The sequence below is a fragment of the Scyliorhinus torazame genome, chromosome 19, assembly GCF_047496885.1.
Source record: "Scyliorhinus torazame isolate Kashiwa2021f chromosome 19, sScyTor2.1, whole genome shotgun sequence".
In the NCBI taxonomy this organism is placed as follows: Eukaryota; Metazoa; Chordata; class Chondrichthyes; order Carcharhiniformes; family Scyliorhinidae; genus Scyliorhinus; species Scyliorhinus torazame.
Window position 1 is genome coordinate 82,951,629 of NC_092725.1, and position 25,266 is coordinate 82,976,894.

The 25,266-nt window shown below is 44.9% G+C and overlaps 1 protein-coding gene across 5 annotated transcripts in view; it reads left to right on the forward strand.

Moving 5' to 3' along the window:
• The window catches only part of cacna1c (calcium channel, voltage-dependent, L type, alpha 1C subunit), a 1,623,635-nt gene that overhangs the window by 1,196,897 nt on the left and 401,472 nt on the right, over window positions 1–25,266 (forward strand). For all 5 annotated transcript variants that reach the window (XM_072484617.1, XM_072484613.1, XM_072484615.1 and 2 more), the window contains 2 exons: window positions 16,635–16,793; window positions 18,222–18,332. In XM_072484617.1, the coding sequence (XP_072340718.1) occupies window positions 16,635–16,793; window positions 18,222–18,332 (270 nt within the window). The remainder of the gene's footprint in view (window positions 1–16,634; window positions 16,794–18,221; window positions 18,333–25,266) is intronic.

Below are 25,266 nucleotides of genomic sequence, written 5' to 3' on the forward strand. Positions count from 1 at the left end.
CTTCCGTGTATGCTTTCTCATACATCTGTTTTATTTCTACATCCTTCTGTTGTAACACCGCCAATTTTCCCGAACTAAAAATATCCGCCTCATCCTCCAACTGTTCTTGGGCGGGATTCTCCATGAAGTGGCGGGGCGGGCCACTCTGGCGCCGAGGAGTGGCGTGAACCACTCTGGCGTCGGGCTGCCCCAAAAGGTGCGGAATCCTCCGCACTTCAGGGGCTAGACCGGCGCCGGGGTGTTTGGCTCCGCGTCAACCGGTGCCGAAGTGCTTGGCGCCATGCCAACCGGCGCCGAAGGGACTCTGCCGGACGGCGCGAGTTGGCGCATGTGCGGGCGCACCAGCGTGTGCTGGCGTCATCCCAGCGCATCCACAGGGGGGTTCTTTCCCGCACCGACCATGGCGGAGGTTGAAGGCGGCCGTTGTGGAGGAAAAGAGTGCCCTCACGGCACAGGCCCGCCCGCAGATCGGTGTGCCCCACCTTTTCTGGCAATATTCCTCCCAATCTACATAACTCCCCATCTCTTACCATTAAAGATTGACTTGCTCCCGTATCTCTTAAAATTGTGACTTCTTTACCTGCTCCTCCTGATACACATCAGTAAACTTTACCCACACAAGTAAATTCTTTAAAGAGATCTGGCACCTTCTTATCAATCACCTCTTGATCAGGCTGCACAACCTTTTGCACCTCCTTTGCTTCACTTGGGCTTTCCTTTACCACTTTAACAAACCCCACTGTCTCATCCTGTTTTACCACATGAGCCTTTCCCATGCTTTTCTTCAACCACCAACACTGTGACTTTACATGGCCTAGTTTATTACAGTGAAACCATTTGAAACTTTTCATGTCTCTTCCACCCTCCTGGATTTCTTTTATAATCTGAGGTACACTCTCTTTATTATCTTGCATCAGATCACCTTTACTTTTCCCACTTGAGTATTTCTGATGTCCCCAGTTTCTATCCCTCACAGGCTGAAACTGATGTCGGAAAACAAGCTTTGATTTATGAACTAATTCATAATCATCTGCCACTTCTTCTGCTACCTCGCAGTTTTAACACTCTGCTCTTCCACATGAGTTCTCACTACATCAGGAATTTAATTTTTAAACCCCTCCAAAAGTATAATTTCTCTGAGAGCTTCATACGTTTGGTCTATTTTCAAAGCCCTTATCCACCTATCAAAATTACTCTGTTTGAGCTTTTCAAACGTCATGTATGTTTCTAAACCTTTATCTGTAGACTTCAGGCACTAGTTCATATGCACCTGAGATGAATTTTTTTTTACCTCCTCTTGCGTCCCAGATGCCTCCTCCGGTATTGATGCAAACACTTCACTCGCCTTACCTCCCAGCTTTGTTTGAATCAGTAATACCTACATGTCCTGTGGCCATTTCATTTGTTTAGCCACCTTCTCAAATGAAATGAAAAAGGCTTCCACCTCCTTCTCGTCAAACCTTGGCAATGCTTGGACATATTTAAATAAATTCCCAACAAGCCTTCGACTTTGACGTTCTTTCTCACTATCCTCATCACTATCAACCAACTGTACGTTTCCCTTTACGTCTGCCAATTTTAACTGACTGTCATGTTTCATGGCCATTTTCTGAAGTTCAAACTCTCTCGCTTTATCTTTTTCCCTGATCTGTATCTCCCTTTCTCTTTCTTTTAGTTCTTCTAGGGCTATTCTTTCTGTTTTCCTTTCTTCTCTCTCTTTTTCCTCTCTTTCTCTTTCTTTTTCCTCTCTCTCTCTTTCGTATTCAAGCTGCTTTAATTCTTTCTCATGTTCCATTTGTTTAATTTGTAACTGAATTTGTGCCATTTCCAATGAGTCAATCTGTGTCTCAGGCAACTTTAAATGCTTAGCCACAACCATAATGACCTTATATTTTCGCATTTTGTCAGGTAATTGTAACTGCAATGTTTTTTGCCAATTCTAACAGTCTGCTTTTAGTCTCTGTCTGTAAGGTACTGCGTGTGACATCTCCACCCCCAAAAACTTCAGAGCCTCTGAAAGGACCATTGTCCACAACACACTCCCTACTAAAACACCACACCTGAAAAGCAACCACAATATGCTCACGCCTCACTGTCTTTAAGTTCACAAAGCCAATCCAATAGATAGACTTTTATCCACTTGAGCCCCCAATTTGTTATGGGCCAGGGTTTAGAGAACCCCAAAGTGTATCATGGAGTTCACCTGACCCACAACTTTTAATAGATTGTGGTATGGGGAGCACACGGCCCACTCTCCAGGTGTGGTACAGCAGAAATGGAAAAGTATTTTTTAAAGCAAAACAATGTTTATTCTATGAACTCAAGTTAACCTTTTTAAAACAAACAGTGAACATCTTAGCAACCATTAATTCTAATACAATCCCCCAAAAATACAACACTAAGTAATGCTTAATAACTTCCCAAACAACATCCAGAAGACAAAAGAACCACCTTTTAACAGAAGCACATAAGGTTTACATTCACTACTGAGAACATTTCTAATTCTGAATTCACCAAATTATCAAGAGATAGTCTTTTGATGGCAGAGAGAACAACAGTACACCTGCTCTTCTGGCTTCAGCTCCAACACTGAAAACAAAACTAAAACACACCCTGAAGCAAACAGACTAAAACAAAAGTAAAAAGCTGACAGGCAGCCCAGCTCCACCCACACTCTGACATCACTGCAGTAATATGAGCAGCCAAACATTTCTTGAAGCGACATTCTCATGACACTGTATAGATCCATATCGATCTTCATCCCCAAGGCCTTCTTCCACAGCATAGACTAAATGATCATGCCGTTTGTGTGTGTGTGGGGGGGTGGGTAATCCAAGAACATTTAAATCAACACTGCAAAGGAGGAAAATTATGGGCGGTCTGGCACTGACGAATCTACAATACTGCCACTGGGCAGCTACGGCGGAGAGAGTGAGGGGATGGGTACGTGAACCCAACATGGAATGGGTGAGGATGGAGGAATCTTTCTACAAGGGAACCACCCTACGGTCCCTCACCACAGCAGCGCTCCCATCCCCCCTGATGAAATAGATATTTGCCCAGTGGTGGTAGCCACGCTAAAGACGTGGAACCAGATGAGGCAACATTTTGGTCGAACCGAGATGGCACCCATCTGCGGAAACCACAAATTCCCACCAGCAATGCTCGACGCCACCTTTAAAAAATGGAGACAGGACGGGGGGACATTAACAGTTAGGGTCATTTACATGGGGGACAGAATAGCGACCCTGAGTAAACTGACGGAAGACCTGGAACTACCGACAGGACAGGAGCTCGGGCACCACCAAATCAACCATTTTCTCCGTAAGGAGGCGGCAGGATACCACAGGGCCCCGAAAGACACACCAGGACTCACAGGACAGCATGGTAGCATAGTGGTTAGCAAAGTTGCTTCACAGCTCCAGGGTCCCAGGTTCGATTTCCAGCTTGGGTCACTGTCTGTGTGGAGTCTGCACGTTCTCCCCGTGTGCGTAGGTTTCCTCCGGGTGCTCCGGTTTCCTCCCACAGTTCAAAGATGTGCAGGTTAGATGGATTGGCCATTCTAAATTGCCCTTAGTGTCCAAAAAGGTTAGGTTGGGTTACGGGGATAAAGGGGATAGGGTGGAGGAGTGCGGCTTACGTAGGGTGCTCTTTCCAAGGGCCTGTGCAGACTCAATGGGCTCAATGGCCTCCTTCTGCACTGTAAATTCTATGATTCTATGAGTAGAGGAGATGATAAACACGCCAGTAAAGAAGGGGAGAATTGTGGGAACATGTATGGACTACCACTGGACAAAACCAGACGAAAATGGGAGGATGGACTGGGGATGGAAATGGGTTGGGTACTCTGGAGCGAAGCACTGAGGGCTAACTCCACCTCCTCCTGCACAAGGCTCACCCTCATGCAGTTTAAAGTGGTGCACAGAGCACATCGAACCAGAAGCCGCATGAATAGGTTCTTCCCGGAGGTGGAGGATAAATGTAAATGGTGCCAGGGAGGCCCGGCCAACCACACCCACATGTTATAAGCTTGCCCACACTTGTAGTGTTCTGGACAGCCTTCAATGTCCACGGTTGTGGGAGTGAGGGTGGCAGTCTTCGGGGTATCGGAACAGTCAGAGCTACAAATGGGGTAGGAGGCCAACGTCCTTGCTTTCGCTTCGCTAATCACACGCCGGAGAATCCTGCTCGGCTGACGATCAGCAGCAATGCCCACAGCTGTAGACTGGCTGACAGACCTACCGGAATTTCTTCATCTGGAGAAGCTCAAGTACACCATCCGAGGGTCGGAAGAGGGCTTCCACAAAGCGTGGGGACAATTCGTCGGCCTGTTCCAAGACCTGTTTGAGGCCAACAACGACTAGGGAAAGAGGGGGAGATGGGGAATGGCAGACAAGAACACAGACTTCAAGGAGGTAAAAAGGGGGGAGGAGATGAGGAGGAAACCCAGGGAGCCACAGAGAGAAGCATGGGGGGGAAGGAGAGGATAGGAGAGGGGCAGGAGGCACCCCCCCCTCCCCGAACCCACAAGGCCTACAACAAAAACAGCAGAAAAGAGAACAGGAGCTCAGCAATAAAACATCCAGGGCAAAAGATGGGGATCCCAAGGAAGGGACAGGGAGGGGGGATGGGGGAGAAGATATACCAAGAAATATGTATGTAAATAAGAAACTGTACCAAAATGTAAATAACAGCCACAAAAGGTTCGCTGTGTAAAATTAATAAAGACAATGAAAAATATTTTTTTTAAAGAATTTTTCCGTTAATTCACACCCTTTGCCATTTTTTGGGAGAATTCCACCCAGTATATGATCTGGACGATGACCTGAAATATAAAAGTGAGATTTCTAACAGTGACAAACAGGATGACCCACAGTAATTTGGCCACAAACTAAACTCATTCTTTCCGTACAATTTGACCTCCTTAATTGGTGGGGAGAGTGAAAGCAGGAACTACTTTTGGATTGTTCTTGCAAGGACCAGCACAGACATGATGGGCATGTAAATTAATTTCCATATAGACAAGTGTGTGGTGAAATTTGGTGGGAAAAATAAACAGACCACATATCTTTTGGAAAATACAGTAAGGATCTAAATGGAGTAGAGGAGAAAATGGCTTAAAAGTGTGCATTCACAAATAATTTAGACTAACAATGCAAGTTAACAAGATCATAAAAAATGCAAATAAATCATTGTGGTTCATTTTTGGAGGAAAATAATTGACGGGCACAGAAGTTGGGGTAGAAATTTGTCTTGGGCTGTCATATTGGTCATCTATTACATGCCTTACTGTCTATTCAGCTATATTAATGTCAATTAAAGTGACTATCAGGTGGATGTGTAAGAAGCAGCCAATAAGATTTGGCCCGTTTTGTGCTACCAGCCAAAACAATTTGTCTCTAATTTTGTTACACTATTATAGTATCGTGGTGTAATGACTTAGGCCAGGCCTTTGAGATTGGCCAATTAGAATACAAGTTCCTTGATTAGTGGCCCAATCAGGGAACCCCTTTTTTGTGTATATAACAGGGAGTGTCAGATCCTCTTCACTCCAGGTGTAGACAGCAGACTGAATGGTCATGGTTGTTCAGCTGTTGGCTTTGTAAATAAAAAGAATTCTGGTGACGGGACTTCTGCAGTCGACATGATGTGAGGATATCACACATAGATGATATGGGAAGGTAATTAAGGCAATCAATTGGTCAATTATGAGCAATTTTATATGGTTCTTCAATTTTGCAAATGCCACAGGGTAACCTGGGGACTTTAGAGCCTTGCCTGCCAAAAGCAAACAGCATGCAAGTGGGAGCTCAGTTTTAGCATCATCCAGCAGCCATTGTGAGGTCCATTGTTGAATGGCAGGCAGCAGTGAGCAGCAGCAAATGAAGATAATGTGGTGTTGGGCGTTCTGACACACAGATGAGCCAACACAGTTGTGTTTGGTACAACGCTGTTTTATTCAAACTTACTATCTACAGTTTTGTCTTGATATTCTGCACGTGGGGACTCCCTGTCTGTGATGTTAAAACAGGTCTTGTCGTTATCCTTGTCCCCAGATCAACTGCCCACCAGGTGTCGTGTTTGTCCTTTTATACTGTCCCTGTCTTTGTCTGTCATTGGTTGTAGTGTTGTGTGTTCTGATTTGTCTGTTGGTGTGTCTATCATGATGTGTGTGTTTGAATATCATGACATCCCCCCCTTTTTACAAAGATATGTGCCTACGTGGTTATAAATATAATCGTGTCGTGAGTGCATCTAAGAGTGTGTGTGTGTGTTGTGTACAGCATGTGCATATGACGTAACTATTTACATGGGGCGATGTCGGGTGCGTCATGCTAACGAGGTTGTACCATAACAAAACATGAATGCGAAAAAAAACTTTGAATAGTGGTCCGGTCAAACGATATCTGGAACGATAAACAACAACGGGTTATAATACAGTAGTGTTTAACTTTTTAAACGTATGAACAGTGTTATAAGTCCAGTCTAATGGGTGTGCGACGAATTCGGGTTGACCGCCTCAAGGGTGGGTCAAGAACCACCGGCTGATGTGCAAGCCTGGCCATGGGTGGCGATGGAAGGGGCGTGATCTGCGGCAGCTCCACGAAGTCACCCTCGGAAGCCTGTTGAGGATCCGGCGTGTGTGTACAGTGTGGCTGCAAGTGTGGAAGTCGGCGAAGGGCGCGCCGATTGCGGCGACGCACTGAACCATCCGGCATGCGTATCAGGAACGAGCGGGGAGCCACACGTCGTAGAACTTCGGCCGGTGCTGACCAGCCACCATGCAGTAGATGGATGCGTACTTTGTCTCCGGAGGTCAGGGGGTGAAGGTCCACCGCCTGTGTGTCGTACAGACTCTTCTGCCGATCACGCTGCATTTGCATCTTACGAAGAACCGTATCATGGTCCGTTGTTGGTGCCAGGATGGATGGCACCGTCGTCCTGAGGGAGCGACCCATCAGGAGCTGTGCTGGCGAGAGACCCGTGGCTAGCGGGGCCGATCGATAGGCCAGCAAGGCGAGGTTAAAGTCCGATCCGGCAGCAGCCGCCTTGCAGAGGAGCCGCTTGGCAATGTGAACGCCCTTCTCTGCCTTCCCATTCGACTGTGGATGTAGAGGGCTGGACGTCACATGAGTGAAACCATATGCTGCGGCAAAGGACGACCATTCACGGCTGGCGAAACAGGGTCCATTGTCTGACATGACAGTCATTGGAATGCCATGGCGAGCAAATGTTTCCTTGTAGGCCCCAATGACTGCGGACGCGTCATATCATGTAGAGGTATGACTTCCGGGTAATTGGAAAAGTAATCTATAATAAGGATGTAATCTCTGCCGAGCGCATGAAATAGGTCAACACCCACCTTCGCCCAGGGGGATGTCACCATCTCGTGTGTAGAAGCGTCTCCGGAGGTTGCGCCGGCTGAAACCTCTGACAGGTTGTGCAATTGAGCACCATGTTGGCTATGTCTTCATTAATACCCGGCCAATATACCACCTCTCGGGCCCTCCGTCTGCATTTCTCGACTCCCAAGTGGCCTTCGTGTAGTTGATTAAGAATCATCTGGCGCATGCTGTGCGGAATGACAATCCTGTCTAACTTCATAAGGACCCCATCAACGTTGGTAAGGTCATCTCGCACATTATAAAACTGCGGGCACTGCCCTTTGAGCCACCCTTCCGCCATGTGGCGCATCACTCGCTATAGAAGGGGGTCAGTCGCTGTCTCTGCACGTATGCGGGCCAGACTTGGGTCGTCAGCCGGCAGATTTGCTGCTGTCAGAGTAACGTGTGCCTCAATTTGACATACGAACCCCTCCGCATCTGGTGGTGTACTCACTGCTCGGGAGAGCGTGTCCGCCACGATGAGATCTTTCCCCGGAGTGTAGATCAGTTCGAAATCATACCTCCTGAGTTTAAGTAAGATGCGATGGAGGCGAGGGGTCATGTTGTTCAGGTCCTTGTTTATTATGTTGACCAGGGGGCGGTGGTCAGTTTTGATCGTGAATCGTGGAAGACCATACACATAATCGTGGAACTTGTCCAATCCAGTTAACAAGCCCAGGCATTCTTTTTCTATTTGCGCGTAGCGCTGTTCGGTAGGGGTCATGGCTCGTGAGGCATATGCAACCGGGGCCCATGACGACGTGCTATCTTTCTGCAAGAGTACTGCTCCAATACCAGATTGGCTGGCATCCGTTGAGATTTTTGTGGGGCGAGCCGTGTCGAAGAACGCCAACACTGGTGCCGTGAGCAGTTTGTGCTTGAGCTCCTCCCATTCCAGCTGGTGCGATTGTTGCCATTGGAATTCTGTTGATTTCTTCACGAGATGGCGCATAGCCATTGTATGAGAAGCAAGGTTGGGAATGAACTTCCCAAGGAAGTTGACCATGCCCAAGAATCTTAGGACAGCCTTCTTGTCAGCCGGCCGTGGCATGGCTGTGATGGCGCTAATTTTGTCTGCATCGGGACGGACCCCTGATTGTGAGATGTGGTCCCCGAGGAACTTCAGCTCAGTCTGGCCAAAGGCACACTTGGCGCGGTTGAGACGCAGGCCATTTTGTCGTATGCGGGCGAAGACGCGTCGTAGACGATGCATGTGCTCCTGCGGAGTGGTGGACCAAATGATGATATCGTCCACATATACACGTACCCCTTAGATGCCTTCCATCATCTGCCCCATGATTCGGTGGAAAACCTCAGATGCCGAGATGATGCCAAATGGCATCCGGTTGTAATAGAATCTGCCGAAAGGGGTGTTAAACGTGCATAGCCTTCGGCTGGCCGGGTCCAATTGGATCTGCCAAAATCCTTTGGACGCATCCAGTTTGGTAAATATTTTGGCTTGGGCCATCTCGCTGGTGATTTCCTCTCGTTTTGGGATGGGATAGTGTTCCCGCATAATGTTGTTATTTAGATCTTTAGGATCTATGCATATGCGGAGCTCGCCAGTGGGCTTTTTTACACAGACCATGGAGCTGACCCATGGCGTGGGCTCCGTGACCCTGGATAGGACCCCTTGGTACTGAAGAGCCTGCAGCTGCAACTTGAGGCGGTCTTTGAGTGGCGCAGGAACCCTGCGAGGTGCGTGAACGACCGGGATGGCATCCGGTTTGAGGCGAATCTTGTAAGTGTATGGCAATGTCCCCATGCCTTCAAATACCTCCTGGTTGTGAGCAAGGAGGGAATGGAGATTTGCGTGAAACTCAGCATCCGGGAAGTCGGATATCTCATCTGGAGAGAGAGAGACATAATGCGCTGTATCAGGTGAAGGACCTTACACGCCTGTGCGCCCAGTAACAAATCTTTTGATGAGCCAACAACTTCGAAGGGGAGTGTGGCCGTGTGCGTTTTGTGAGTTACCTGTAGCTGGCAAGAACCCATGGACGGGATGACGTTCCCGTTATAATCAACCATCTTGAGCCGGGATGGCGTGATGAGTGGTTTGACCTTCATGGCCTGGAATTCAGAATATGCAATCAGGTTGGCGGATGCGCCGGTGTCCAGACGGAAGGTGACGTGCGATCGGTTGACCGTTAGGGTGGCACTCCACTCATCGGCCGGATTGATGGCGTTGACCCAGTTTACATCGATGACGGAAACCCGGAAGGCATCCTGGTCATCTGCATCATTTAGCTGGAAGTCTTGATGCATGGGCTGGACGGTCCTGACGTGTCTGCGAGGTTGTCGGAGATGTGTAGGATCCATGGGTTGAACCGCACGACAGTAGGCAGCATAGTGGCCCATCTTGCCACATCGGAGGCACTGTCGGTTTTTAGCAGGCCCTTTTAAGTGTACAGCTCCACAGTTGCCGCACGTCATGACGTCACGGCGTTTGTTGCGCCATTGCGCATGCGCAATGCGATCTTCATTGGGCGCGCCTGCGCGGTGCGTCCCTCGATGTTGCCGTTGGTTTTGGCGCGCACAAGCGCGGGAGACCGCAAAAAGCGCGGGAAGCGGCCGCTCTCGTCGGGGCCACGGGTCGGGAGATAATCGATGGCCTGGATGCGTTCGGCATCGTGGGCGGCCTGGCTTGCCGATTCGACGGCTGGGGACCCCCTCCGTGCCAATTCGGACGCCTGAAATCGGGCAAAACGGCTGGTTGCATTCTCGTGGAGGACACAGGCTTCCACTGCAGACGCTAAGGTGAGGCTTTTGATTTTAAGAAGCTGCTGGCGTAGGGCACTGGAGGCAACGCCAAAAACAATCTGGTCCCTGATCATGGACTCTGAGGTGTTGCCGTAACCGCAGGACTGCGCTAGAATTCGGAGATGCGTCAAAAAGAGTTGAAAAAGCTCCTCCTTACCTTGCAGGCGTTGCTGAAAGAGATATGTTTCAAAACTTTCATTCACTTCAACATTAAAGTGCTGGTCTAGCTTGAGGATGACTGTGTCATACTTGGATTGGTTTTCGCCTTCTTCGAACACCAGTGAGTTGAAGACATCAATGGCGTGCTGACCTGCGTAGGAGAGGAGCATTGCAATCTTAGTTTCGTCCGAGGCACTCTGTTTCTCGTTGGCTCGGATGTACAGGTCGAATCACTGCTTGAAGAGCTTCCAATTGGTACCAAGGTTCCCCGCGACTTGCAACGGCTGCGGTTTATTGGTGAGGTCCATGTCCAGAATGGCAGGTTAGTCGGCAGGTATCGATCCACTCCTGTACCATGTGGTGTTGGGCGTTCTGACACACAGATGAGCCAACATAGTTTTGTTTGGTACAACGCTGTTTTATTCAAACTTACTATCTACAGTTTTGTCTTGATACTCTGCACGTGGAGACTCCCTGTCTGTGATGTTAAAACAGGTCTTGTCGTTATCCTTGTCCCCAGATCAACTGCCCACCAGGTGTCGTGTTTGTCCTTTTATACTGTCTCTGTCTTTGTCTGTCATTGGTTGTGGTGTTGTGTGTTCTGATTTGTGTGTTGGTGTGTCTATCATGATGTGTGTGTTTGAATATCATGACAGATAAGACTGGGGGATAAGGTGCTAGCTCTACGCAGGCATGCCACCAGAGTACTAGAACAAAGAACAAAGAAAGGTACAGGACAGGAACAGGCCCTTTGGCCCTCCCAGCCTGTGCCGACTATGCTGCCCGTCTAAACTAAAATCTTCTACACTTCCTGGGTCCGTATCCCTCTATTCCCATTCTATTCATGTATTTGTCAAGATGCCCTTTAAATGTCACTATCGTCCCTGCTTCCACCACCTCCTCCGGCAGCGAGTTCCAGGCACCCACTACCCTCTGTGTAAAAAACCTTGCCTCGTACATCTCCTCTAAGCCTTGCCCCTCACTCCTTAAACCTATACCCCCTAGTAATTGACCCCTCTACCCTGGGAAAAAGCCTCTGACTATCCACTCTGTCTATGCCCCTCATAATTTTGTAGACCTCTATCAGGTCGCCCCTCAACCTCCGTTGTTCCAGTGAGAACAAACCGAGTTTATTCAACCGCTCCTCATAGCTAATGCCCTCCATACCAGGCAACATCCTGATAAATCTCTTCTGCACCCTCTCTAAAGCCTCCACATCCTTCTGGTAGTGTGGCGACCAGAATTGAACACTATACTCCAAGTGTGGCCTAACTAATGTTCTATACAGCTGCAACATGACTTGCCAATTCTTACACTCAATGCCCCGGCCAATGAAGGCAAGCATGCCGTATGCCTTCTTGACTACCTTCTCCACCTGTGTTGCCCCTTTCAGTGACCTGTGGACCTGTACACTTAGATCTCTCTGACTTTCAATACTCTTGAGAGTTCTACCATTCACTGTATATTCCCTACCTGCATTAGACCTTCCAAGATGTATTACCTCACATTTGTCCGGATTAAACTATATCTACCATCTCTCCGCCCAAGTCTCCAAACAATCTAAATCCTGCTGTATCCTCTGACAGTCCTCATAGTTATCCGCAATTCCACCAACCTTTGTGTCGTCTGCAAACTTATTAATCAGACCAGTTACATTTTCTTCCAAATCATTTATATATACTACGAACAGCAAAGGTCCCAGCACTGATTCCTGCGGAACACTACTAGTCACAGCCCTCCAATCAGAAAAGCAAATGAGGCATTGGCACTTGAGCAGAACAAACAGAAGTGGTTAGCAATTTGAATAAAATTCCTTGCGAACTGAGAAAAGCCACCTATTATGGACCTCATTCATGCAGAATTTGCGTGCCTATTGAGGAGAAGCATAGAGAGGGAGAGGGGTTCAGGCAGAGGGAGATTAACAACCTCAGGACTGACAAAAGAGCCTATCTTAGGGTGGGTACACAGGAAAAGGGCACAGAGGGGAACATAATCAACCTCAGTGCAGGAAAAGCTACCACACAGAGAGGCCCTGCCACCCAAGGCACAGGGAACACAATGCTTTATATTTTGAGACTCTATTCATGAACCCATGAACTCCAAATGCAGCTAGGTATTGTTCTTAAGTTTATTATGTGTACTTCCTATGTGTTTCCCTACACTTGCAACTGAGGTGGAGGCAGACAGCTGGCCATGCTATCCTCATGTTGAGATTACCTTGAAAGCTATATCCTGATGGCCTGAGGCCTAGAGGGCCCTGGCATGCTGAGGGGTTCCTGCACAGATGCAGAAAACCCCTCTGTTGATGCGGCGACTTGAGGCAACTGCTGAGGAGCTGCTGTCCACAGCAAGAGCTTCCTAAGAGAAATCCCCAGATGCAGAAGGAAGACACCCCTCCTTCCTCCAAAGGCAGACTTGTACCTCCCTGGTGACCTTAGGAACCCAAGGACATGGTGGAGACTTAAAACAACACGTTCCCTTTCGTCTTAGCCCTGCAGCATAGTGATCATGGACAAGGTGATGCAATGATGTTCTCTAGAATCTACTGACGAGTCTGATGGATCTGGCTCTTCATGAGGGTCGCCAATCTTTTCATGTAGGAAGCCAAACACACCCAGAAACCTGGCATAAATAGATCCTAGGGTGGGGTTACAGGAATAGCGTTGGAGATTGGACTTAGGTAGGGTGGTCTTTCGAACGGTTGGTGAGGCTCCTTCTGCACTGTAGGGATTCTATGATTGTTGATACTTCGATGCGCAAAGACTCAGGAACCTCTGTCAGGTATTCATTTACCTCATACTACAACTGCGGTGTTTGCCATGTTGCTGTCAATTCCAGAGGCACAACATCATCCTGGGGCTCAGCATTACCCTGGCTGCCAGCAGTCCTCTAACTGTCACCGAGCTCAGCTGTCACAGCCTTCGCCAGTGCTTGGGAGCATCTGTGCTAGCTCACCATGTTGTATCCCCGAATCCAAGTGTGAATGGATACCTCTCAACCTTCACTCCCTCTCTGGTCAGTCCCCATGTCTGCTCACTGTTAATTGGTAGGCTGACAAATAATTGCTTGGAGGCAGCTGATTCCTGCCCAAGTGGAAGCGGTACCTGCTCCTCTTCCAATGTTGGGACCTTTAGCCTAGCCATAAAATTCAACCCAAGCAGTCTGTACCAACATGCAACAAGACTGGGCAATATCCATATTTGAGTTGATGAGCGACAAGTAACATTCACACCACACAAGTGCCAGGCAATGAACATCTTTAACAAGAGAGAGTCTGATCATCTCCCCTTCACGTGCAAAGATGTTGCCACTGTTAAAACCCCTACCATCAATATCCTACAGGTTACCATTGACCAGAAAACTAACTGGACCAGCCATGTGAATATTGTGGCTGCAAAAGCGGGTCAGAGGTTGTGAATTTTGTGGCAAGTAATTCAACTCCCAACTCTCCAAACGCTGTCCACAATCTACAAGGCACAAGTTTGAGGTTTGATGGAATACTTTCCAATTGCATGGATGAGTGCAGCTCCAGCAACATTCAATAAGCTCAGTAACATCCAGGACAGAAAAGGCTGTTTGATTGGCACTCCATCCACTACCTTAAAAATTCACTCTCACCACCACCAGAACACAGTGACAGCATTACATACCGTCTACAGCATGCACTGCAGCAACTTGTGAAGCTTCCTTCACAACACCTTCCAAACCTGTGACCTCTACCACCTGAAGAACGGGGGAAACAGGCATATGGGAACACCACCATTTGCATATTCTCTTCCAAGTTACACACCATTCTAATTCGCATATATATCATTGTTCCTTCATTGTCACTGGGTTAAAATCCTGGAACTTCATCTCTTTTTTTAATTATAAATTTAGAATACCCAATTATTTTTTTACAATTAAGGGGCAATTTAACGTGGCCAATCCACATCTTTGTGTTGTGGGGGTGAAACCCACGCAGACACGGGGAGAATATGCAAACTCCACACAGTGGTGACCCGGGCCGGGATCGAACCTGGGTCTCAGTGCCGTAGGCAGCATTGCTAACCACTGCGCCAACGTGCCGCCCCATGGAACTTCATCCCTAACAGCACTGCAGGAACACTGCCACCACAAGGAATGGAGTGATTTATCAAGGTGGCTCATAACCACCTTCTCAAGGCAAAGCAGGGATGGCCACAATGTTGCTCTTGCCAGTGATGCCTAAATCCATGACAAAATATATATTTTTAAAGGTTCTTGCCCCATATTTCAAAAAATGCCTGTGTTTACATGGGATTTCCGGTGCACTTCCAGTGAAGTAAAATCAGCAAATTAGGAGTGGTTCTGAGAAATTTTCCAGTCATTGTATTTGGAATAATGATAATTTTCTGCTGTGCTCTGTTTTCTGATGGAATAAGAATTCCTTTGTGCAGGATTATCTGAGATATATATATACACACATTCTGAAATGAAGTATATAAAGGCACTTGAGCATTTGCAACAGGATTTCCAAGAATGGTATAAGTATTAAGAAATTATAACCACCAGGGCTCTTATCTCAGTAAAAGATAATCTAGTTGAAATCCTTCAGGGGTCCCAGATGACCATCAGCTGCTTTCCGCTTTGAAGGGAAAAGTGACTGGTGGTGCTTTAAATGAGAATCGCCACACCTCAAGCGAGGGGCAAGGTTGAGAAGGCTCATGTACAACCTCAGGAATTGAACCTGCGCTGTTGGCCTTGCTCTGTATCACAAACTAACAGTCCAGCCAACTGAGCTAGATAGGAGATACAGCAAAGATGTTTCCACTTGTTGGGAGTCCAAACCGAGGGTACATAAATATAAAATAGTCCTTAATTTATTAATTAATCTAATGATTGAGTAGTTAGGGTGAATAGTATACTATGGGCGCATCCAAAGACCACGCTGCTCCCAAAAAAACAGCTTGCTGCGGTGCAGCGTGGCCGTTTAAAGCCGGGAGACCCTGCTCAACACGCCTCGCGGAACCCGATGCGATCTCTCGAGATGTTGCAATCTGAATGGGCGGGATAACTTTTTGGCAAATTTGCATATTAGAGATAGGCAGTAAGCCGCACTCTAATCTGCAGATTCCCGAGATACCTGAGGTTTTGGGATTCATCCCCTTCGCCTTGGAGACTTCGGGCAATTGCCGTTCAGCACTGGTCTCCACAAACGGGAACCAGACGGGATGGCACTCATGGGCGTCTCCCAGGGGATTGGAGGCCTCCAGCTGCATGTCCTTTGGGCAGTGTGGTTCCCTGGCACTGCTGGTACCACCTGGGCACCCTGGCAGTGCCAGATTGGCACTCTGGCAGTGCCACCTGGGTGCCAGCTTGGCACTGCCAAGGTGCCCAGATGGCACTGGCAGCTGGCAGGGGCAATGCGAAGGTGCCGGGCTGGCATTTTCTTTGCACACACGATCAGGCCGGGGATGCCTGGTGTGGGTCTTTGGGGGTGGGTGCACAGGGGGAAGACTCCCTTCCATAGTGCGTTTGGGCTGGGTTAAGGTCAGGGATCGTTTTGGGGGCCTCGGAGATCAGGATGCCATTTAAAAATGGTGTACCGATCTCTCGTTACAATGGGGAGTTCCCCACTCTACAAAACGGGGCTATGTGCGGCCTCGGATGTGCCTTCCCCGTTCAGGCCCCTTATACACTGCGAGTTGCGTTGAATAGCCATGTGTTTCTCGGCACTGCGAGCGCTGGGAAACACGCGGCTAAATGCGTTGGCTAGGGGACTCTTCGGTTTTTGGAGAATTGCGCCCTATACACACTTTTTAAGAGAAATCTAGATAAAGGAGGGAGGAAGGAGAGAGAAAGGAATAAAAGATTATGCAGATAGTAGAGATTAGTTAGATTATGTAGATGGGAAGGAGGCTCATGTAGAGCATAAACACCAGTAAACCAGTAAGACCAGCTGGAAAAAACATACCGATTCTTTGCAATAATTTCCTATAATTCTGTGTATGGATGACTTATAAATGCCATGTAAACCTCTGGTTCTATGATCCTGAAGGAAATTTACAAAAACAAATCAATAACTTGAAAGGCTTGAGGCTGGGATCTGATTTTCAAATTAGAACACATTTTGGGGTACTTTTGTCTACTAGTTTAATATCACCTGAACGCAAATATTTGCATGAAAGCAACACAAACAATAAAGGCTACAGTGCTGCCTTAGGTATTGTCCACCTGTCATCACAAAATATTAGTACTTGTGTTTTAGAAACATTATTTTATATAGGGTCGATAGATATTATATTCACTTTTCATAAAATATGATTTATTGTTATATAAAATAATTTATTTTCTGCCATTTTACAGCGCCAATGTGTGGAGTATGCCCTAAAGGCTCGGCCTCTTCGCCGGTACATCCCAAAGAATACTTACCAGTATAAAGTGTGGTATGTCGTAAATTCCACCTATTTCGAATACCTGATGTTTGTTCTGATACTACTGAACACAATTTGCTTGGCAATGCAGGTAAGACAAAGAGAAATATGGGAATTCAGTGACCTTTGTTCAAATGGGATTAATGCATGCTTCTAGTGAAATTATACCAGCAGATTGGGAGCAGTTCTGAGAAATCTTACAGTCATTGTTTTTGGAAAACCAATAATTTTTATTTGATACTTTTTTGCTAATTGATTAAAAAGTCCCTTGTGCATGTTTATCTATGATACATAAAACTATTTTGAAATGAATTCCAATGAAATTATCAATACAACTGAATAATGCTGGCCTTTACCTCAGCTTGCTATTTATTTATGAGACATTAGGATATATTGTATCTCCTGCATAGAGCACAAAGAGAAAGATTGGGCATGGAAAAGCATACCCCATTAATGCAATGCTTTACATGCAAGCGCCAAAGATTTAAATCAATGTTTCCACATTTTGTAAGCGGGTTTATTGTTTTAGCAGTGAAATTGGTACTTTCCTACCCTTTTTGAGGAGGGAGGGGGATTAGGCTGTTTTCAAAATTAAATACCCTTCAATAAATTGCACGCACCTTAATCATCATATTGTATTCAGGACCCACTGCTCCATCACCATTGTCCAGAATTTGGATACTGATTTCTTTGGCAGCTTGCTCTGGTGGTAAAGGGTTAAATAATTGTCTATGAAAGTAATAATTTTGTCACCACCAAAGGAACACAAGAATTTCTAGACGATATAAGATCTTGATCCATCAAGCTTGCCCTTTACCATTCCAGACACTTTCAGTACTCAATGTTATTATGCAGTAAATCAGACAGCAACACACATGTGCTGTTAAATGTGAAGGTCCAGAAGCTACTGCCTATTAGACATTGAAATCCATGTAAAGGTATGAAGTTGCTGTACTTATCCACCAGTTACCCCTAAACATGGCAGAAAAAGTTAGGGATGATGCATTCAGGCATAAGTAAAGTTTTAATGGTATAATAAGTCTTAATTATTGTGAAACAACCTTCTCTGGAACTGAACATTCAATTTTACAAGTAAAGAGTTTCATTTAACTGGTTACTCATTTTGATAACTGTTATTTGTCTTTTGCTGAAGAAGGCCATTGTTGAAAAATAGGTGAAGTAAAATTATGTGATATGAATCTCCTAATTGCAAATCTTTGTCCTCAATTTAAAGATTAATTTACCTGTTCAGCAACTGGCCTGTTTATCAGTCTGCATTTACTCAATAAGCAAACAAGTCATGAAGATTGCAAAATTTAACAAAAAAGACATAGAAAATGGCTTTGCTGAGACATCCATTTGGAAGCATAACATTGCTCATTTTAAATTAATAGCACTTAAATCAAATCCTTGGATCCCAAAAGAGTCTTTTTTTAAAATTACCTGCTCTAGTAAGAATGAAGTTTTCATTTCGAATGAGATCCTGAATTATTATCTAATTCTTTGTTTCTTTTTTAAGCATTTCGGCCAGTCAACGAAATTTAGTCAAGCCATGGATGTACTTAATATGCTCTTCACCGGACTCTTCACAGTTGAAATGGTTTTGAAGTTAATTGCATTCAAGCCCAGAGTATGTACTGCAAAACATTTTTCCTATCTTTCTTAACTGATCTGTATATTAGCCTTTGATCATTCATTAGTTTGCCTCAGAAATCAATGTATTATTAAAACACCGTCAGATAGATGGTGTATACAGATGCATACTAAGCTTGTCTCCATAATAATATTCTGCTGTCTAGTGATGCTAAGCAGACAATGACCTGATTCAGCACACTGTACCCCAAAGCTTTCCACATTGAGTGTTTGCATATTGGTACTATTTACACTTGAAATAAAATTAAGTGCTGATCATATATAAAATTCTAAGAATACCCTATCATATTATTCCTTCCTTCTAATCATAACCACCCAGAGGACAATATGCCATAAGCAGCTTTCAACAGTATTAAGTACAGCAGTGGCCGGGGCATTGATGCTTCTAAAACTTTGTTTTGATGAGTAAACCTGTTTTTAGTACTTCAAGTGACGGATTCTTAGTAAGAAAAAATGTGTCTGCAAATTTTAACACAGGTTGAGAGAGGGAAAGTGGGGCTGATGTGAGCAGCAAACTATGGCAACATTAGGCCTGAGTAATTTTAACTTTTGGTCTCATCTGCATATGACTCTTACTTGGAAAGTAATGCCGAGTGCATTATTAAGCCACAGAAGGAAGTCCCTCCCTGTGGGACTGAAGGATTGGCCACTGTAGTGATCTCTGTGTATCAATATACATGATCAATGTATGTAAAACTAGTACAGTCAATTCAACACTAGATGTCTCACTATCAGGTGGTATAAAAAGGACTTTCCCGCTCTTTCTGAGAGAGTGTGCTTCAGAAGAGTGAACAGACAAGACATAGAATAGCTAGAGAGAGAAGTTATGTAATTTCATTATTATATTGTATAGTAAGTTAGTGATCTTTACTATATTTTAATTCTTTTACTAGTTGGGTATTAAGTAAAAAGGACTCAAAAATATTATTTATATTACTCAATAAATTAGTTCATCTTTACAAGAAGACTATTGTTCATTTCATCAACTCGGCTGGTTCAAAAGAGTAATATACTATATTACACAAGGTAATATAACATGGTACCAGAGTGATGTAATCTTTTAAGAAAGACTAGTAAAGATTTAGAATTAATAAAATCGGACTCAACTATTCGACTACAGAAGTCATCGCAACATCGGAACATTCGACAAAAACAACTTTTCAATGGACCAAGTTCAAGCATCGAGATTGCAAGTTCAAGGTATCATATCAAAAATTACTCAACCTACTGACTGGGTTAGCTCCCTAGTCTGCGTTAAAAAACCTACAGGTGAGATAAGAATCTGTATGGATCCCAAAGATCTCAACCGCAATATTAGAAGAGAACATTATCCAATACGAAAGAAAGAAGACATTACTGCAGAAATAGGCAATGCCAGAATTTTTACCAAACTTGATGCATCACAAGGTTTTGGCAGATGCAACTTGAGGACTCCAGTAAACTCCTCTGTACTTTTAATATACCTTTCGGAAGGTACTGTTTCAACAGAATGCCCTTTGGAATTATATCAGCTTTGGAAATTTTTCAGCGTTCAATGGAACAAATGACCGAAGACATTGAAGTTGTTCGTGTTTATGTTGAAGGCATAATCATCTGGTCAACAACACCTGAAGACCATATGAAATGTCTTTGGGAATTATTCAAAAGGATACACGAATATGGTCTGAAACTAAACAAAGCTAAATGCATGTTTGCCGCCTCCTCTTTGAAATTCTTGGGTGACAACATCACAGCTGAAGGAATAAAGCCAGATGAAGATAAAGTGTAAGCCATCAAGGCAATGCAAATTCCTGAAGACAAGAAGGCAGTCTTACACTTTCTAGGATTTGTTAACTTTCTTGGGAAGTTCATTTCAAATCTAGTTAACAGAACATTAGCACTACGTCAACTGATCAGAAAGAATACAGATTTTGTTTGGACTGAAAAACATACTGAAGAATGGACAGATTTAAAACAACAATTGATACAAGCTCCATGCTTATCATTTTTTGATCCTACAAGACCTACTAAAATCTCAACGGATGCTAGTCACAATGGCATAGGTGCTGTTTTCCTTCAACAAGACCATTTCAATAATTGGGTTCCAATTGCCTACGCGCCAAGATCCATGACTATGACTGAGTGTAGGTACGCCCAAATTTAAAAGGAGTGTCTTGGGCTAGTTACTGGGATTTCCAAATTCCACGACTATGTTGTGGTCTACCCAAGTTCACAGTAGAAACTCACCATCGCCCAATTACACACATCATTGAACAAAATTTAAATAATGACTCTCAGACTTCAACGTCTGCTAGTGAAATTGAGAAGATATGATTTCACTCTACAATATACTCCAGGTAAACAGTTAGTAATTGCTGACACTTTGTCCAGATCAGTCAACACTGAAATTCTTCAAGAAGAATCAATCAATTATGTTGATTCTCAACTACAATTATTCAGAGAGTTACTTCCAGCCTCTGATTCTAAATGACAACAAATTCACATTGAAACACTGAAAGATGCTACTTTGATGAAAGTCATACATCGTCTTCAACAAGGGTGGTCTAAAGGTAATTGTCCACAATACCAAAGCATTCAGTCAGAACTGACAACTGTGGACAGTATTTTACTGAAACAAGATCACATTGTGATTCCACACAGCATGTGGTCTGAAATGCATTCTAGACTTCATGAGGGTCATTTAGGCATTGACAAATGTAAACGTCATGCCAGACAATCAATCTATTGGACAGGTATCAACAATGATATCTCGGACGTGATATCATCATGTTCAATGTGTCAGTCACATCAAAACCATCAATGCAAAGAACCAATACAACCACATGAGCTAGTTACATCACCATGGATCAAGGTTGGTGCTGATCTCTTTAACTTATTTGGCAAGGAATATCTCATTGTCATTGACTATTTTTCCAATTTTCCTCAACTAGTGAAATTGAACGACATCACATCCAGTACTGTTATAAAGGCATGCAAGGAAATATTTGACAGGCATGGTATTCCTCGTATTGTCATGTCTGACAATGGTCCATGAATGGCAAGAATTCTCATCGACTTACAATTTTGAGCATGTAACTTCGAGCCCTCATTTTCCACAGTCCAATGGAAAAGCAGAGATAGGTGTCCACATTATGAAACAGCTACTTAGCAAATCAAAAGATTCACAATCTAATTTTTATCTAGCTTTATTCAATTACAGGACATCCCTTTAGCGACAGGATTATCTCCATCTCAAATATTATACAACAGGAATTTAAGAACAACTCTACCTCAGTTAAATTTTCCTGATCCTGGACAACGTCGCATTGTGAAGAAAATTCAACAACAGAAAATGAAACAGAAGCAGTATTTTGATTTACATTCAAAAGAATTGTCTACTCTATCTGAGAATGATATTGTTAGATTTTGACTTCCTGAAGGAGGTTGGTCTGACATTGCTTGCATAATTAGACAATTATCTGCAAGATCTTAGCTGATAAAAACTTCAGATGGAAACATTCTGAGAAGAAATCGTAGAGATCTACTTCAAGTCACAGATACTGTGAAGATTTTTCCTAATCTTGATTTGAATAAAACAATTTCAAAACAAATTGAACAGCAACTGCATTCAAATTTGATGATCAACAAAGACATTAAAAACGTCTTCATCACCTTTGACATTAAGAAGATCGTCAAGGAGAAGAAGAAGACCCAACCGTCTGAATTTGTGAACTTTTTCATAATTCTAGTGATTGCTGTACATTGTATACACTGGAGTTCATATGTAATATTTTCTTTTAATATTTGCAAGAAAATGTTAAAAAAGGGGGATGTAATGAGGTTTGTATATTAATATACATGATCAATGTATGTAAAACTAGTACAGTCAATTCAACATTAGATGCCTCACTATCAGGTGGTATAAAAAGGACATTCCGCTCTTTCTGAGAGAGTGTGCTTCAGGAGAGTGAACAGACAAGGCATAGAATAGCTAGAGAGAGAAAAGTTATAAGTTATTTCATTACAACATTGTGTAGTTAGTTAGTTATCTTTACTATATTTTATTTATTTTACTAGTTGTGTATTAAGTAAAAAGGACTCATATTATTTATATTCCTAAATTAGTTCATATTTACAAGAAGACTATTATTCATTTCATCAACTTGGCTGGTTCAAAAGGTAATATAACAGCCACAGTACGCAAGGAAGTCACAGGGAGAAGGCTTGGGTGGGCCTTGTGATCAATGTTTTGGGACTTGGGGGGTTACGGATATATCTTCCTTGTGAGAACTAGAAGAATACGCTTGTTATGTCTGACCCCACAAGGAAATTAAAATGATTTATCTTTTAGGGCTTTTTCTCACCCCTTCTCCTTTCCCAGCTAAAATTTTGGAAAACCACTCCTGCTTCCTCACATAGACCTCTAATTAAATAGCAGTTAGGCCCCAATGCCTTCTGGAAATATGCCAGTACATGCTCAGTACTCACCACTTTTCTTGCCTGCTTATGAGTAAGGTTTTGCTCACAGTACCTTTACTAAGAGGTTACTTTGCAAACTTTGGAGGTTTCTTCAATACTTTGGAGGTGTAGAGATCTGGGGCGGGATTCTCCGACCCCCCGCCGGGTGGGAGAATCGCCGGGGGTCGGCGTGAATCCCGCCCCCGCCGTCCTCCTAATTCTCCCGCCCCCCAAAAAATTGCCCCGCCGTGAGTCGTGCCGCCCGCCTCGGAGAATGGTGGCGTCCGGCGCGACTCAATGGGCCCAGGGGCTGACCGAATTCCCCGGCACACGATGGGCTGAAGTCACGCCCATTCTTTGCCAGTCCCGCCAATGTAAATTAGAATAGGTCCCTTACTGGTGGGACCTGGCGGCGTGGGCGGGCACCAGAGTTCTTGGGGGGTCACGGGGAGATCTTGCCCCGGGAGGTGCCCCCACGGTGACCTGGCCCGCGGTCGGGGCCCACCGATCTGCGGGCGGGCCTGTGCCGTGGGGACACTCTATTATTCCGCATCGGAGGCTGTGGTCTTCTGCCATTCCCGGTGCGGAAGCGAATCTCTCTACGCATGCGCGGGGATGATGCCAGCACGCGCTGGCTCTCCCGCACATACGCCGACTTGCGCCGGCCGGCAGAGGCCCTTCAGCGCCGGTTGGTGCAGCGCCATGCCCCTTTCCCGCCGGCCGGCGGGGCGCCAACCACTCCAGGGCGAGCCTAGCCCCTGAAGGTGAGGAGGATTCCGCACCTTTGGGGCGGCCTGACGCCAGAGTGGTTCAACCACTCCGTCCCACCAGGAAACTCCGCCCCGCCGGGTAGGGGAGAATCCCGCCCCTGATCTGCATTTTTGAGATCAAGATTGACCCCATTTATTCAATTAGATTGCACCTAAGATGAGGACCAAAATGACAAGTGGCCATGCCAATAGTATCCTGCTGATTGCATGCCTGCATCTTCACAGAGGAAGGTGGAGCAGCAAAGAAGTAGAGAGGTGCAACTTGCAGAAGGCCAAATCCATCACAGGGTCCAGAGATTGAACTTCCTTGACATGTATCAGGAGGCGCAGGGTCTCAAATCAGGTGATGGTAGACATATGCAGCTTGCTGAAACAAGACCTACTGTCAGCTTTGCCAGTGGCTGTCAAAGTCATCACCACCCTCAACTTGTTATCATCTGGATTCTTCCAGGTCTTTGCGGGAAACTTTTGCAGGATCTCAGTTGTTATGGGCCAGGGTTGAGAGAACCCCAAAGTGTATCATGGAGTTCACCTGACCCACACCTTTTAATAGATTATGGTTATGTGGAGCACACAGTCCTACTTTGCAGGTGTGGTGCAACAGAGATCTACAGCACTTTTAAATTAAAACAATGTTTATTTATGAAACCAGTTGACACTTTATAAACCCACAGTAAACATCTTAACAACTATCAACACCAATAAATCCCCCCAAAGAATACAGTACTCTATAAGTAACTCTTAACCTTTCCTTGCGACATCCATAAGACAAAAAAAAACTTTTTACAGAAAGACATCAGGTTTAATTTCTCTACAGAAACAGGTATTATTTTTAAATCAGCAAAGGATCTGGAGACAGTCATTAGATTGCAGAGAGAGAGACTAATACACCGTCTTGCTGTGACTGCAGTTATCCAGCTCTCTAAGCGAAACTAAAACACACCCTGTAGCAGACAGCCCAAAGCGAAAGTTAAAGCAGACAGACAGCCCAGCTCCACCCACACTCAGACATCACTGCAGCCACCCGATCGACACCCATTTCTTAAAGGTACACCCACTACAGCTATTTTATAAACACCCATTTCTTAAAGGTACTCTCACATGACAAAGTTAACAGCAAAAAATGAGGGAGACTGATGCAACATCAAAACATTGCAGATACTGGAAATCTGAAATAAAATCCAAAAATGCTGTAAGTACTCAGCAGGTCAGACGGCTCCTCTGGAAAGAAACAGATTTAATGTTGCAGATCGATGAGCCCAATGGAAGGTCAACTACCATCTGAACTGTTAACTCTGTTTCTCTCCACAGATGCTGTTTCAACATTTTCTATTTGATGACAGGTGACTAATAGTATGTTTGTTAGGGCTGGCAATTATGTCAGCTTTGCCTGTATTGATGGCAGTCTGAATGAATGAGCTTGAGTTTGCTGTTTCCCATCGATGCAGTTGATCATTGACTGCACACGTAGCAATTAAGACATCCATATATCACCTACAGGTGTCTGTTGACTACAAGGGCTTCCTCTCCATTAACGTGCAGCTGGTGTACTACCATGAAAAGGATTGTTAAGATTCCCAAGCACCAGAATCTTATTGTTCTGCAGCATCCACCCTTCACACCAGGAAGTAGTTACCACTGGCTGTTCAGTGTCTCAGGACACCTACCCAAATTAGGCTGATGACTCCTTTCAGCAACCTGAGG